Source organism: Meriones unguiculatus, chromosome 8, assembly GCF_030254825.1.
Source record: "Meriones unguiculatus strain TT.TT164.6M chromosome 8, Bangor_MerUng_6.1, whole genome shotgun sequence".
Taxonomy (NCBI): Eukaryota; Metazoa; Chordata; class Mammalia; order Rodentia; family Muridae; genus Meriones; species Meriones unguiculatus.
The window spans coordinates 77,690,982-77,704,351 of NC_083356.1; the positions used below are offsets into that span (position 1 = coordinate 77,690,982).

General features: G+C 51.3%; 2 protein-coding genes across 6 annotated transcripts in view; both read left to right on the top strand.

Annotated features, from left to right (window-relative positions):
• Gsn (gelsolin) overlaps nucleotides 1-8,236 on the top strand; it is a 52,775-nt gene extending 44,539 nt beyond the window's left edge. For all 5 annotated transcript variants that reach the window (XM_021653680.2, XM_021653682.2, XM_060390019.1 and 2 more), the window contains 7 exons: nucleotides 2,011-2,101; nucleotides 3,171-3,341; nucleotides 3,637-3,811; nucleotides 4,560-4,684; nucleotides 4,886-4,963; nucleotides 6,687-6,747; nucleotides 7,801-8,236. In XM_021653680.2, the coding sequence (XP_021509355.1) occupies nucleotides 2,011-2,101; nucleotides 3,171-3,341; nucleotides 3,637-3,811; nucleotides 4,560-4,684; nucleotides 4,886-4,963; nucleotides 6,687-6,747; nucleotides 7,801-7,970 (871 nt within the window). In that variant the 3' untranslated portion in view covers nucleotides 7,971-8,236. The remainder of the gene's footprint in view (nucleotides 1-2,010; nucleotides 2,102-3,170; nucleotides 3,342-3,636; nucleotides 3,812-4,559; nucleotides 4,685-4,885; nucleotides 4,964-6,686; nucleotides 6,748-7,800) is intronic.
• Cntrl (centriolin) overlaps nucleotides 1-13,370 on the top strand; it is a 327,805-nt gene that overhangs the window by 200,499 nt on the left and 113,936 nt on the right. The window lies entirely within an intron of this gene.

A 13,370-nucleotide genomic window follows, 5' to 3' on the forward strand; every position in this document is an offset into this window, starting at 1 on the left:
TCCTGGAGTTGACAGCTTCCTGTGTGGGTTGTGTGTGCCTAACAGCCGTGCCATTCCTTTGCGTTGCTATACCGTGGTTTATTGGCATGTGCCCACACCCATGCCTATGTGGGTGCTAGTCCACGCATCATGAAGACTAATAACCGTCAGCCAACAGGTGGGTGCTTACAGGAAACTCCGTGGTGGCTTCCCAGAAGTAGATTGCTAGACTCAGAGAGCCGATGGACCTGTCACTTTGATAGATGGCCCCAGCTTCTCTAGCTAGTGCTTGGAGCCTTTCATATTCTGGTATTCCTGCCAGCTACACTCGGGGGTCCCCGTTTGCCTGCATCCGCTTCATCTAACTTCCTTGTTCAACTCAAGACTGTCACTGTCATCGTTTCTGAAGGGGTATCTTACAGACTTTGAATCTGCCTTTGGGGTCAGGGGTGTGGCTCAGTGGCAGAGCATGCATGCTGAGGCTGGCGTCTCTGGGTCCCTCCCCTAGCACTGAAAAACAAACAATAAGTGAAAATGGTGTCTCCGTTGCTAGACAGTTTCAGACTTTTGTCTGAATAATAGCTGTTGAATTTCTTCTTTGTTAAAATTTTCATTTAGACCCACTGAAAAGTTGCAAAAACAAAACAAAAAACCCAACCAGTTATCTGGCCGGTTCTCACGCATGCGCGTCCCCACCTGCTTCTCCCACAGCCCAAGCAGCTGTGGGCTGGCTGATGCAGCGCTGTGCACTTGTCTTTCTACTCCAGTGTCACCAGATCTTCGTTCCCATGTCTTCTTCTGGCCCACACCCTAACCCAAGACTCCATGGGACAGCTCTAGGGCCGAGGACCCCACAAGGGATTTCTTCCTTGTGTCCCCTCGGTCTTCCCGGGTCTGTGGCACAGCCTGTCCTTTTCCTTCGTGACCATAGACCCCTGAAGAGAGATGCTCAGGAATCTCATACACAGACTCTTTGACAACCCCATACTTTTGAAAGCATTTGCCTTTTGTTTGTTTTGGTTGGCTTTTTGAGTTTTTTTGTTTGTTTGTTTGTGTTTTGTTTTGAGGCAGGGTTTTTTTTCTGTGTAGCCCTGGCTGTCTGGAACTCACTCTGCAGAAAAAAAGGTGGCCTCAAACTCACAGAAATCCTCCTGCCTCTGCCTCCCAAGAGCTAGGATTAAAGGCATGTACCCCCACCTCCCGGCTGAAAACATGTGTATTTTTAAACTAGATAATGCACATATCATTATTGCAGAGATATGGGGATGCTGGGGTTTGAACCCAGAGCCTGGTACATACGAGGCTAGCCTGCACCACTGGTCTGGAAATAAGCTCAGTACCTTTTTACCTTTCGTTTTGAGGCGGAGGCTTGCTAATATGCCCACACTGGCCTTGAATTTGCTCTCCTTCCGCCTCAACTCCCCAAGCAGCTAAGACTTTAGGCCTGTACCACTAAGTTCAACATATGATACAGAATTCTTAGAGGGCTTTTGACATATGGTGTGTGCCAGGTACAGCAGTACAAGGCCCAACCTTGGCAAGAAGCGGGAGGCACGAGGACCTTGAGTCTCCCTAACTCTCCTCTCTCATCTCTCAGTGAACATCTGGGCAGTCCTTTGCACATATCCCCATGAGGCTAATCGACTGATGCCTTTCCCCACATCATACCTGCTGTTTCTGACCCGTGTCTGTGTACAGGGAAATGCCCTGGCTGCTTTTGTACACTTTGTATTTGAGTCTCAGTACCCTCTCTTGTGTGTCCATCAAGCGATCCAGGGAGTTGCCCTGCAGGCACATTTAGGACAAGAAAGTCTTCCCAGTGTACCAGGACCTCAGTAAGCAGACAATGTGCTGCACCAGGAGTGGACAGCTTGGCTAGGCCATTGTCTCTGGTTCTCCCCACAGCTCCTGTACTTCTCCCTCTCAGTTCCATCCCTGCAACAAGGAGGCTCACAGGTTGCTAGAGCCCAGGGCAGGGAAGAAGCCCTGAGCTCTCTGGAAACTAGAGCTGAGTCTCTTTCCCTCCTTTAGGCAGGGTGCCCAGTCTACCCAGGATGAAGTTGCTGCGTCGGCCATCCTAACTGCCCAGCTAGATGAGGAATTGGGAGGAACTCCTGTCCAGGTGAGTCACAGCAGTGTCCCTTAGGGCTTCAGCCAGGGCCATGTCTGTCTGCTCACTTAGCTGTGTCCTTATCCATCCACTCTTCCATGCATCTGCCCACTCATTCATCCATCCATCCCTCCATCCATCCCTCCATCCATCCATCCTCCTAGACATCCACACATCTATTCATCCATCCCTTCCTCCATCCATCCATCTACCCTCCTACACATCCACACATCTATCCATCCATCCCTCCATCCATCCATCCATCCCTTCATCTCTTCATCCATCTACTCTCCTACACATCCATCCATCTATCCATCCATCCATCCACTCTCACCCACCTACCTACTCATCCATTCCCCCACCCATACACCCATCTGTCTGTCTACTCACCTACCTATGCAATAAATATTTATGCAGGGATTCTATGTGCTGGACTTAATGTCTGCATCCAGATATGTAGACACTGTCCTTTCTGGGCAGTATCTCTGTACTCTCCCTTGGCTGTCCCACGGGGGATGACAGTTGATCCCTGCAGGGCGTGTTTAGGACAGGGAAATCCATGTGCTGTGTTTAGATCTAAGTGAGAAGACAGGCTAGAGACAGCGTTGGGAATCCAGGCTGCATGGGTGTGGTTGTGCCTCTAGACCTGAAAGGCTCTTCCCATGCCCCGGCCCTCTCACATGCCTCGGACCGACGTCAGCATTCAAGCATGTGCTCAAGCCATCTGTCCTTCCTTTTAAGGTCATATTTGCAAACTTGGGCTTTCCTGGTTCTTGGACCAGACTCAGAGGCTGCAGGGCAAGGCTTCCCAGAGGCAAAGGGTGGGAAACAGGACCCAGGGAACCTTGGCAGTGACACCATCTCGGTACCCTGGTGCTGTGGACTCCAGGTGCTTCTTGCACAGTGCTCCCTGACAGTCAGACACAGTGTGGTGGCCTTACTGGAGGGAATGCATTCCACCCCACCAAAAAAAAACAAAAACAAAAAACAAAAAACAGGAAGGAAGGAAGGAAGGAAGGAAGGAAGGAAGGAAGGAAGGAAGGAAAGGGAAAAAGCTGACTCTCTCCTCTCTCACTGCCAGAGCCGAGTGGTCCAAGGCAAGGAGCCTGCACACCTCATGAGCTTGTTTGGCGGGAAGCCCATGATCATCTACAAGGGTGGCACCTCCCGAGATGGTGGGCAGACAACTCCTGCCAGCACCCGCCTCTTCCAAGTTCGAGCCAGCAGCTCTGGAGCCACCAGGGCTGTTGAGGTAATGCCAGGTTCCACAACACAGGCAGGATTTCCCTCTTGAAGTCTTCTAGGCCCAATGAGTAGGCCTCCAGAGGCCCGGGAGGTGGGTCTGGATGGAGAAGGAAGCAGATTTTCAGGGATCCCTGCTCTGACAGCTCCTTGCCCCTTAGGTTTCCTTACACAGTTTCCATCACAGAAGTTTGTCCCGCTGCAGGGCCTGCAGGGTCTCCTGGCCGGCAGGAGAAGGGCTGGGCTGTTTGGTCTGTTTCCTGATGGGTTGAGTGCTGCCTGTCTCCCCCCACACACACCTCCAGGTGATGCCTAAGGCTGGTGCTCTGAACTCCAACGACGCCTTTGTGCTGAAAACCCCCTCGGCTGCCTACCTGTGGGTGGGTACAGGAGCCAGTGAGGCAGAGAAGACTGGGGCCCAGGAGCTGCTGAGGGTGCTGCAAGCCCAGCCAGTGCAGGTGGAGGAGGGCAGGGAACCAGGTAAGAGCCGGGGACCCATCACTTCCCCCCTGCCTGCGGTTCCATCCCCACACCCTTCTCCGGCGTGTTGACAGAATGAGGGTGGTGGCCAGCGACAGGGGAATCCCGCGTCTCCTGAAGAAAGGAGAACTTGGAGTGGATGGTCCAAGAGGGCCTCCGGGGACGATAACCATTTCCCAGGAAGTCTTGTGAGGGAGACTGGGAAAGGAAGGCCACAGCTCCAGGCCTCAGCCCTCTTTTGTGCTGATACTCAGAACCCATCCCCCATTTTCTTGGTGTCTCACGGAAGCAGTGAAGTACAGCTTAGCCTGCGTGGAGCCTCTCTGTCCCACAGACAGTTCCATTAGGATGGGTGTTCTCTGTCTCTCAGCCCCAGCTGGGTGGCTGATGGTCACTGTGGAATTTGGACACTTGAAATGTGGCTGGTGGCAATGAATGGACACGAGGAAGGTGTGTCTTCAGTTGTGATAAATTTTCTATAGAAATGGCCACAGAGAGACAGAACATGCACACACGGAGCAGATACTGTAGAAAGAATATGGAAATTGGACTTGGAAAAGAGTTTCTTCCTGGCTTTGCCAGTGCCAGGCTGTATGAATTTAGGTGCTGTCTGGAGCCCTCCGGGATCTTAAAGTGGGGAGCAGCCAAATTAAACTGGATTTGGCCACAGTTTAATCTGGGGTCTGGTGGGATGTGCTCATGGAGGGCCATGGTTTTCCTTGACAGCCAGTGTGATCTCCCCTCACAGATGGCTTCTGGGAGGCTCTGGGCGGGAAGACTGCCTACCGCACGTCCCCAAGACTGAAGGACAAGAAGATGGACGCCCACCCTCCTCGCCTCTTTGCCTGCTCCAACAGGATCGGACGCTTTGTGGTGAGTCTGGAGGTGACGCCTTCAGCTTGTGCCTAGAGAAGGAGGTGGCTTCCGGGGTTGGTGAACCTCAGAGCCTGGAGAAACGGTCTGATGGCCCGGTGCAGGGGGATGGCCCCTGAAGGCAAGACCAGCTGTTTGAACTCATCCTGGGTACCAATGGGGGCTGCTGCTTCTTCCTTAACCTCCTTTGACCCTTCCCAGATCGAAGAGGTTCCTGGCGAGCTTATGCAGGAAGACCTGGCTACCGATGATGTCATGCTCCTGGACACCTGGGACCAGGTGAGTGAAAGGAAAGGCGGGGGGAGGCCAGGGGAATCTGGACTCTTAGCTCCAAGATGAGCCATTCATTCATTCAGCACTAATGAAGGACGTCACATCGGCCTCTGCTCCCCTCTGGGTTTATTCCCATGGGAGTATGAGCTCAATAACTCTTTTATCAGGTGCCTGCTCCCAGCATCCTTCAGGCTGTAGGATGGCCCACATCTTTCTCCCATGGGGCAGCTTTGGGGCAGCTCAGTGAGAGCACGTGTTTGCAGCCTGAACCATTGGCTGTCATCATTGACCAGGCCATTGATGATATCACCTGTTTATGCCTATCCTTGGAAGTCCTAGGCCAGTGTTTCTTAGCATCACGGTCTTCCAGGCAAAATGCTAAGTGCTGGGAATCCTGAGACAAGCCAAAGGGACACAGGGCTGGCCCCAACTCAGAGGGCTTGTTGGTTCTGTAAGGAGCATGTTGGTAGATAAGGAAAAGCCTTGAGCCTGGCATTTTCTTGTCTAAAGCATTCGATAAAATTGAATGCCACTGAGAAATGGCAATCGCTCTTGAATATGATTCGCTTGAGAGACACATAAAAATAGATGCAGAGATGGGGAGATGGCCCAGTGAATAAACTGGCCACACACGCATGAGCTTCTGAGTTCAGGTCCTCGGAGCCCGAGGAAAAGCCGAGCCAGGTGTACCTGTAACACCAAGTTCCCGAGGCAAGAGGGGAATGGGGGAATGGGAGACAGGAGACTTCCCAGGAGTTCGTGGGCTGGCCTGCCTGGTTCCATCACAGTGCACAAGAAGATCCTACCTCAAACACCGTGTAAGGCGAGGACCCGCCCCCAAGGTTGTCCGCTGACCTTTACCTGTGCACTGTGCCACAAGTGTGCACACATACATACACAAAAAAGAGAAAACAGACAGTGCGTAAAAATCAGCAGAGGTCTTTGAGTGTGACCAAACTTACTATAAGGCTCACAGCGACCTGGGCTTTTTATTTTTTTGTTTTTTTAAAGATTTATTTATTAGTATCTAGCGTTCTGCCTGCAGGCCGGAAGAGGACGCCAGATCTCATTATAGATGGTTGTGAGCCACCATGTGGTTGCTGGGAATTGAACTTAGGACCTCTAGAAGGGCAGCCAGTGCTTTTAACCTCTGAGCTATCTCTCTAGCTCCTGACCTGGGCTTTGTATTACAAACTTTAGACAGGTGTCCGTTAGGATGCAGGGATGGGTATAGCCTTCCTGCGTATTTGTCGGATGAAGGCTTGAGAACATCTGTCCACTCATTTGTTGAATGAATCCACACCCCGCCCCTGAATTGCAATGATTATGAGTGAGCGGTCTGGTGTGAGGAATGTGTAGCCTGAGGCAAACTGGACATACCCACCAAATCGGCACACTTTTTGGCTTCATCCGAGCGATGAAGGTGGTGGCCCAGCTTCCAGATCCTCCAGTGTTTCAGGAGAAGTTGGAGACCCAGACTGTCCTGACAGCATTGGTAACTAAATCGGAAGACAGCGCTGTGACAGGCCAGCACGTGTTAACACCAAGCGCGTTTGTAGGTCACCACCGTGTGGCCTTTGTCTCATGCCCATTCAGTGGCTGTGTAACGGCTGTTAGTTGTGGAGTTTTGTCTATTTCTGACAGGACTCACCTCTACCCTTGTTCTTTATCTGGCAGTGACTGTCACCAGCACCTCTCAAGTGATTCTCATTTCACATCTCACCTCCAGGTCTTTGTCTGGGTTGGAAAGGACTCACAGGAAGAGGAAAAGACTGAAGCCTTGACCTCTGGTGAGGACCCAAGGCTCTAGGGTGGGGGTGGATTTTTGGCTGTGGGTGAGGTGGGTCTTTGGCTGTGGGTGGGGGTGGGGTCTTTGACTGTAGCTGGGGGTGGGTCTGTGGCTGTGGGTGGGGTGGGTCTGGCTGTGGCTGTTGTGGATGGACGTGGGGTCTTTGCTGTGGGTGAGGTGGGTCTTTGGCTGCGGTGGGGGTGGGTCTTTGGCTATGGGTGAGGTGTGTCTTTGGCTGTGGGTGAGGTGGGTCTTTGGCTGTAGTGGGGGTGGGGTCTTTGGCTGTGGGTAGGTGGCAACAGCTTCTGATGCTGTCTAATAGCATCCATGGGATGGGGACCTTCTGCTCATAGTCTGACCTTCTAGAGCTCTGCTCAGGGTGATATCCCAGTAGCTTTTTGTGATTACCTGAGACAATCGATTCATAAAGACGGGTTTATTTTCGGAACTTTCAGCCCAGGTCAGTTGACTCTGGTGATTGTGGTAAAGCCATGGGGACTTGGAAGGGAGATGAAATCTCACCATCACCTTCAAGGCATGCCTCAAAGAGCAAAAGATACAGTCCCTTGGAGTTCCCACTGCCCCCAAGCTGAGGACAAGGCTTTGAGGGTCAGCATACCTGAGGGACAGGTGTGAGCAAAAGCAGGTGTGAAGAGATCAAAGTGTCCCTTCAGAATGCCCAACCGCTTACCAGGGAAAGGAACAGAGGGGAGCCAATACCCAGCATGCCTAGTGATTCCCTTGTTAGGGTCCCCAGGTAGGAAGGCAGAATCCTGGAAGCTAATCTAGAGGCTGGGAATATAAGAACAGTCTCTTTATTGAATATCTTTTAATCACCAGGGGGAATGATACACACAGGGAAGGGCTGAGAGCTTTGTGAAGCAGGAATTTCAGAACAGGAAGTTTTGTTCTTCCTGTTTGGGGGGAAATTCACCTAGAGTCTTTGCCTGTAAGCTGTTGTGATGGTCAGTAGGGCGTAGTCTCTGGCAACCCCTGCTGCCTCCCTGAGAGGGCACTGAGAGCTCCTGGTCTCCTTTTCCTCGTGTGTCTACAGCTAAGCGGTACATCGAGACGGACCCAGCTAACCGGGACCGGCGGACCCCCATCACCATCGTGAGGCAAGGCTTCGAGCCTCCATCCTTCGTGGGCTGGTTCCTCGGCTGGGATGACAGCTACTGGTCCGTGGACCCCCTGGACAGGGCCCTGGCTGAGCTGGCTGCCTGAGTGAGGGCCAGAGCCACCGAAGTCATCACCCAGTGCCTTTGAGGACTGTCCGTCTTCCAAAGAGATCACATGGCAAGCGGGAAAACTATGGTGTGTGTGCGTGGGTTTTTGTTTTGTTTTGTTTTATTTTGTTTTTTGTTTTTGTTTGTTTTTTACAGTAGCCAAAACCAGCCCTGGGAAAATTCAGGGTCTTTACAAAATTGCTTCAAGTATCCATGCTTTGGAAATTGAATTCAATAAAAGCTTTCTGAAGGGTGTTCTCCCCAGGCGTGTCTCTGGTTCCTCATTCCGTGGCTCTGAACCCTGCTCATGACCCTGGTGACTCTGTGGTGCCCGGGCAGGTGCCTGTGAGCGAGCAGATGAAGTCTACCCTCCTGTGCGTGCATCGTGGTCCTTGGGAAGCTGATGGCACTCAAGGAGAGCTGAGCGTACATGGTACTGGGGAGTGTCTTGGTTTGCTCTCTGTTGCTGCTATAAAAACAATGACCAAAAGCAACTTGGGGAAGAAATGGCTTCTCTCATCTTACAGCTTATAGCCTGTCATGCAAGGAGGTTGGGCCAGGAACTCAAGACAGGAACCTAGAGTCAGGAACTGAAGAAGAGGCCGTGGAGGAACGCTGTTTATTGGCTTGTCCATGGTCAGCACCTCCCTTGTGGGCTAGACCCCTCCCACATCAAACATTGATCCAGAAAATGTCCCCCAGCACTTGCCTGCAGCCCACCCAATAGAGGTAATTGCTCAGCCGAGGGTCCCTTTCCCCAGATGACCCTGGCTTGTGTCTAGCCGGCAAGAGCTAGCCAGCACAGGAAACCATGGAACCAGGAGGCAGGGCTGACCTAAGAGACAGCAAGAGAGGCAAAGGAGGGAGAGTGAGAGTGCCCTGCTCATTGCTGAGTCCAGTAAAGTTTGCAAAGCTTTTCCATAGGCCTGGGCCAAAGTGAAAAGGTTTTGTTTCATTTTTACTTTAATGGCATTGTCTGTTTTTTGTTTGTTTTTTGTTTTTTTTCAGGATTGAACCGCAGATTCTGTTCAAGTTTGACAAGTGCTCTACCACAGACTATATAACCTTCTCTCTCTCTCTCTCTCTCTCTCTCTCTCTCTCTCTCTCTGTGTGTGTGTGTGTGTGTGTGTGTGTGTGTGTGTGTAGCGGTGAGAGGACAGCTTTGAGAAGCATCATCTTCTCTCCTGCCACTGTGTGGGTTCTAGAAATCAAACTCAGGTCACCAAGCTTGAGCTGCAAGCGCCTTGACCCTCTGAGCAACTTTTGCAGCCCTGTCTTCCCTTCCTGGGCCCTGTTCTGTTTTGCTCTAGGAAAGGGTCTCACTTGGTTGTCCAGATTTGGTTTCAATTGCAGATCTCCTCCTCAGCCTCCCCCAAAGCTGAGATTCTAGGCATGTGCCACCATGCCCAGTTTCTGCTGTTTTTCGTATAGCAAGCTGTGTGTGACAGAGTATTTCATTTTAATCATACAATAATGTGATATAGGCTGTTACCACTGCCTGTACCCAAACTTTAAAAAGACTTTTAAAGATTAAAAACAATTTTATGTGTATAAGGGTTTTGCCTGCATGCTTGTATGCACACCATGTACTCCTGAGCAGATGAGAAAAAAGCACTGCCTCTCCTGGAACTGGAGTTGCAGACACTCGTGAGCTGTGACGTGGGTGTGGGAATCTAATCTGGGTCCTCTTGATGTTCTCTTAACAGCTGAGCCGTCTCTCCAGCCTAATCCAAACATTTTTATAGCCCTCAACCTGAGTGTATTTTTTATTATTGTTGTTGTTATTGGTTTTTTCAAGACAATGTTTCACTTTGGCTGTCCTGGAACTCACTCTGTAGACCAGGCTGGCCTCAAACTCACAGAGATCCACCTGCCTCTGCCTCCTGAGTGCTGGGATTACAGGAGTGCTGGGATTACAGGAGTGCGCCGCCACCCCTGGCTTCTAAGTGCTTCTTATTAAGTAAGCCCCCATCTCTCCACCATCCTGGGAAATCCCTATTTTTCTTTTGGTCTCGATAATTTGCCTATTCTGCATGCTTCACCAAAGAGGAGTCATACAATACTTACTGTCTATGTCTGGCTGATTTTACTTAGAATTACGCTCTCAAAAGCAACCATTGGTCTACACTGATGGGTAAATACTCTTCCATTATATTTACACACTTAATCCATCATCCACCACGGGATGGATTATTTTCACCTTTGGACTGCCGTCTACAGTGCTGTTGTGGATGTAGGGCACCTTTGGCTTCTAGAATGTTCTGAGCTGGCTGACAACTGAGTTGTATATCTCCTATGAGCACGTGAGTCTTTCCTCCTCTCTCTGTACTGTCACTAGGAGGCGTGGCCTTAGAGCAGGGCTGGGGAGAGAGGGCAAAGCCAACTGCAATCGCTGGAGTAGGATTTGGGCAAGATGTGTTGTCACAGAGCCACATCCTGTCATGTCTGCCCGTGCCTGCCTTTACAGCTGGTTTCTTCTGCTCATTCTGCTGCTCAAAAGACTCTTTGGTGTGATCTCTGCATTGGCAACTGCCGCAGCCAGAGAGGCCCCTGAATCCCCCGGGTTGCAGCCTGTGGAGCACAGGAGAGGGACTCCTTGGTGGCCAGTGTGGCCTGGATCCCTGCTGGTGTTCAGAGCATCCAAACTCCCTCTTGGACAACTCCCACAGTCTGCCTCAAAAGCTGTTCTCCAGGGAGAAGCCAGACCAGCACCGAGAACTAGACGATGGGGCCTGTTCCCTCCCCTCCTTCCTTCCTGGTTCCTCTTGCCAGCTCTCCCCTCGGTTCATGGCACTCCATGTTATTGGAGCATCTGTACGTGACGATGGAGCTGAGCCCAGGGTGAGGTAGCCTAGGAAGCCTGAGAGAGTTGTGTGTTTACACTCTTGTTTCCAACTCTGGCTGGGCCCTGAAACTGTCCAGGGAGCTTTTTAGAAGCATGGTTCCCTTGGGGCCCTTCCTCTAGAGATTCTGAGTCATTGCCAGGGTGATGAGGGCAACGGAGGAGAAAATTTCCAAGCGGAAAAGGAGATGGATTGCGGGTGGAGGCAGATCACTACCGGCAGGGTTGTAGAAAAAGCAAAGGTGGGGTGCTGTGAGGAGAGGGGTGCACTCGGAATCGGACACGTGGCCGGAGCAGCTTGAGAGGGACAGGCTTCCCAAGCCTGTCACTCTGCTAAGCCTTGAATACTCTGCTAAGGGGCTAGACTTGATCCGTCTGCCTTGCCGACCTCCAAACGGTGGCTCTCGTAATCACAGCCGTTGACTTAGCAAGTGAAACATGCTGAAAACGATTAGCAGACACAGCAGTTGGCCTGGAAAGTGTGACATGCTGAAAACACGTGGCACAACCGGAGACTGCTCCCAGGGCCTGTGAGCAATTTTCTCCCAGAGATAAAACATTTCATCTCAGAGGGGGACCTGTGAGGCTCAGGCCAGAAGTAAACAGCACAGAAGCTTCAGAAAGTCCCTGAAACTGACCAAATCTACTAGAGCTCTCCCTCCCCCAGTTTATATAAGCTGTCAGGGGCTGTGAGAGACCCCCTCAGAGGAGCCAAGCTGCCTCAGAGAAGCTAAGAATGACTGACGTGTCAGGAAGAGACATCTCTCCCCCTGTTGCACTGTCAGCTCTATGAGCTCTGGGTCCCCGCTTTCTGGGAGCCACACCCTGTGCTGTGGTGGGTTTTGGGGAGGCAGCTGTTTGTGGCTAATCTCTGCTCCTGTAAGTTACCCCAGTAAACCCTTTTGGTCCTTCAGTGGGATCCTGACTTTGATTTGAGAGGTTCTGGCGTACCCCAATGTAGGACTCTGCTAAGTGGGAGAAGATTACGTGTACAGAGCCTGGTGCATTGGGGGAGCAAGCCTGCCCTGTGCTGGGTCGGACAGGGTGTGTTGGACATATATGATGGAGAGCCAGCCTGCACTGAACTGCCTCAGGAGCTCTCTGTGAGTCTGGAGTCTAGGGACACCGGTGCCTGACTCAAGCTGCTATGTCTAGGGTTCCCACTGGCTCGCTTAGCTTCGAGCGTCCGTCAGCATGGTAGTGAAATGTCTGCAGGCATCTGGCTCTCAGCCATGCATGGGCAGGATGAGAGAAAGACAAATTCATTGTTTGTAGATGTTTTCCTGGGAGACAGACTATGAGCTGCTTCCAAGTCCACAGAAAACCTTATTCGGTTGACAGGAGTCCTCACACCCATTCCTGGGGTCAGAGGTCATCGAGGCCCATCTGGTCACTGGATGAATTTCTCCTCTCCTGAGGGAACACTCTCAGGGAATCCCTAGGAACACGGTAGGGGTTCTGAGGAAGGAAGGAGGCAAATGGACCCAGTGGACGGCGATTTTGTTGACTTTGGGGGGGGGCCTGATGTTAAAACTAAAAAACTTAACATAGTTCCTATGGCTTTGTGGCGTACAGTCATTCTCATTAAGCTTCGATTTCCAATCCCTTTCTCCCTCCCCAAGCAAAATCTTAAGAATTTATTTACTTGTGTTTTCATGAGTGTTTGCCTGTGTGCTCACGTGTACACCACATGTGTGCCTGGTGCCTGAGGAAGCAAGAGTGTCTGATCTCCTGGAACAGAGTTGCAGCTGGTTGTGAGCTGCTTTCCGTAACAGGTAAGACAGGGCAGAGGTTCCTCCATCTTGTATTCTTTCGGAGGCCATTTCAGCTTTACCTAGAATTTTATCTCTTTAGTGGAGAATCCCATGGGAAACTACCTAACTCTATCCTAGGAACTCAAGGTCAGGATGCCTGGCTAACTGATCTCAGGGTCTGCTAAGCTGCCTGCTGCTGTGGAACCCCCTCCAGCCAACCATTCCAGCTTCTGTCAAATTGCTTGCTTGCTTTGGAGAAGCCTGGCCCCATGAAGCTGCCAATCAAGTGTGAGACCAAAACGGGAACAAGAACAACACCTCTTGCAAGTTAATGGGAGACCAAAGCAGTTACTATTCCTTGCAGATTAAGGATTCTGTTTGCAGTTAAGACAGTGGAGCATAAGTTCCTGTTTGTCCTGTGTTTGTCTGACCCATCTGCACGGGCCCATCTGGATCACATGAGGGTGGGAGCTATGTGGGCAGGAAATACGTCAGAATGAATGCTTGCCCGATTGGGGTGAGTTGTGGGTTTTGCTTTTTTAAGCCCCTGCAATATGTGACCTGTGGCCATTTTGTGGGAACCTGGGTTGTAGACCTGCCAAGAACCCATCCACCTAGCCAGGGTTTAATTAAAACTTGCTTCAAATTTGGCTTTAAATTGCAGTAGTGGCCTTTTCTCGACTGGTGGGATTAACACAAGCTGCCCGTGCTCTGGACACTCAGGGCTATCCCCGGGTCCCCAAATACCTGTCCCAGACTGCTATTCCAGAGGGCTGGGATGAAGACTTTCAGTTGGCTATAA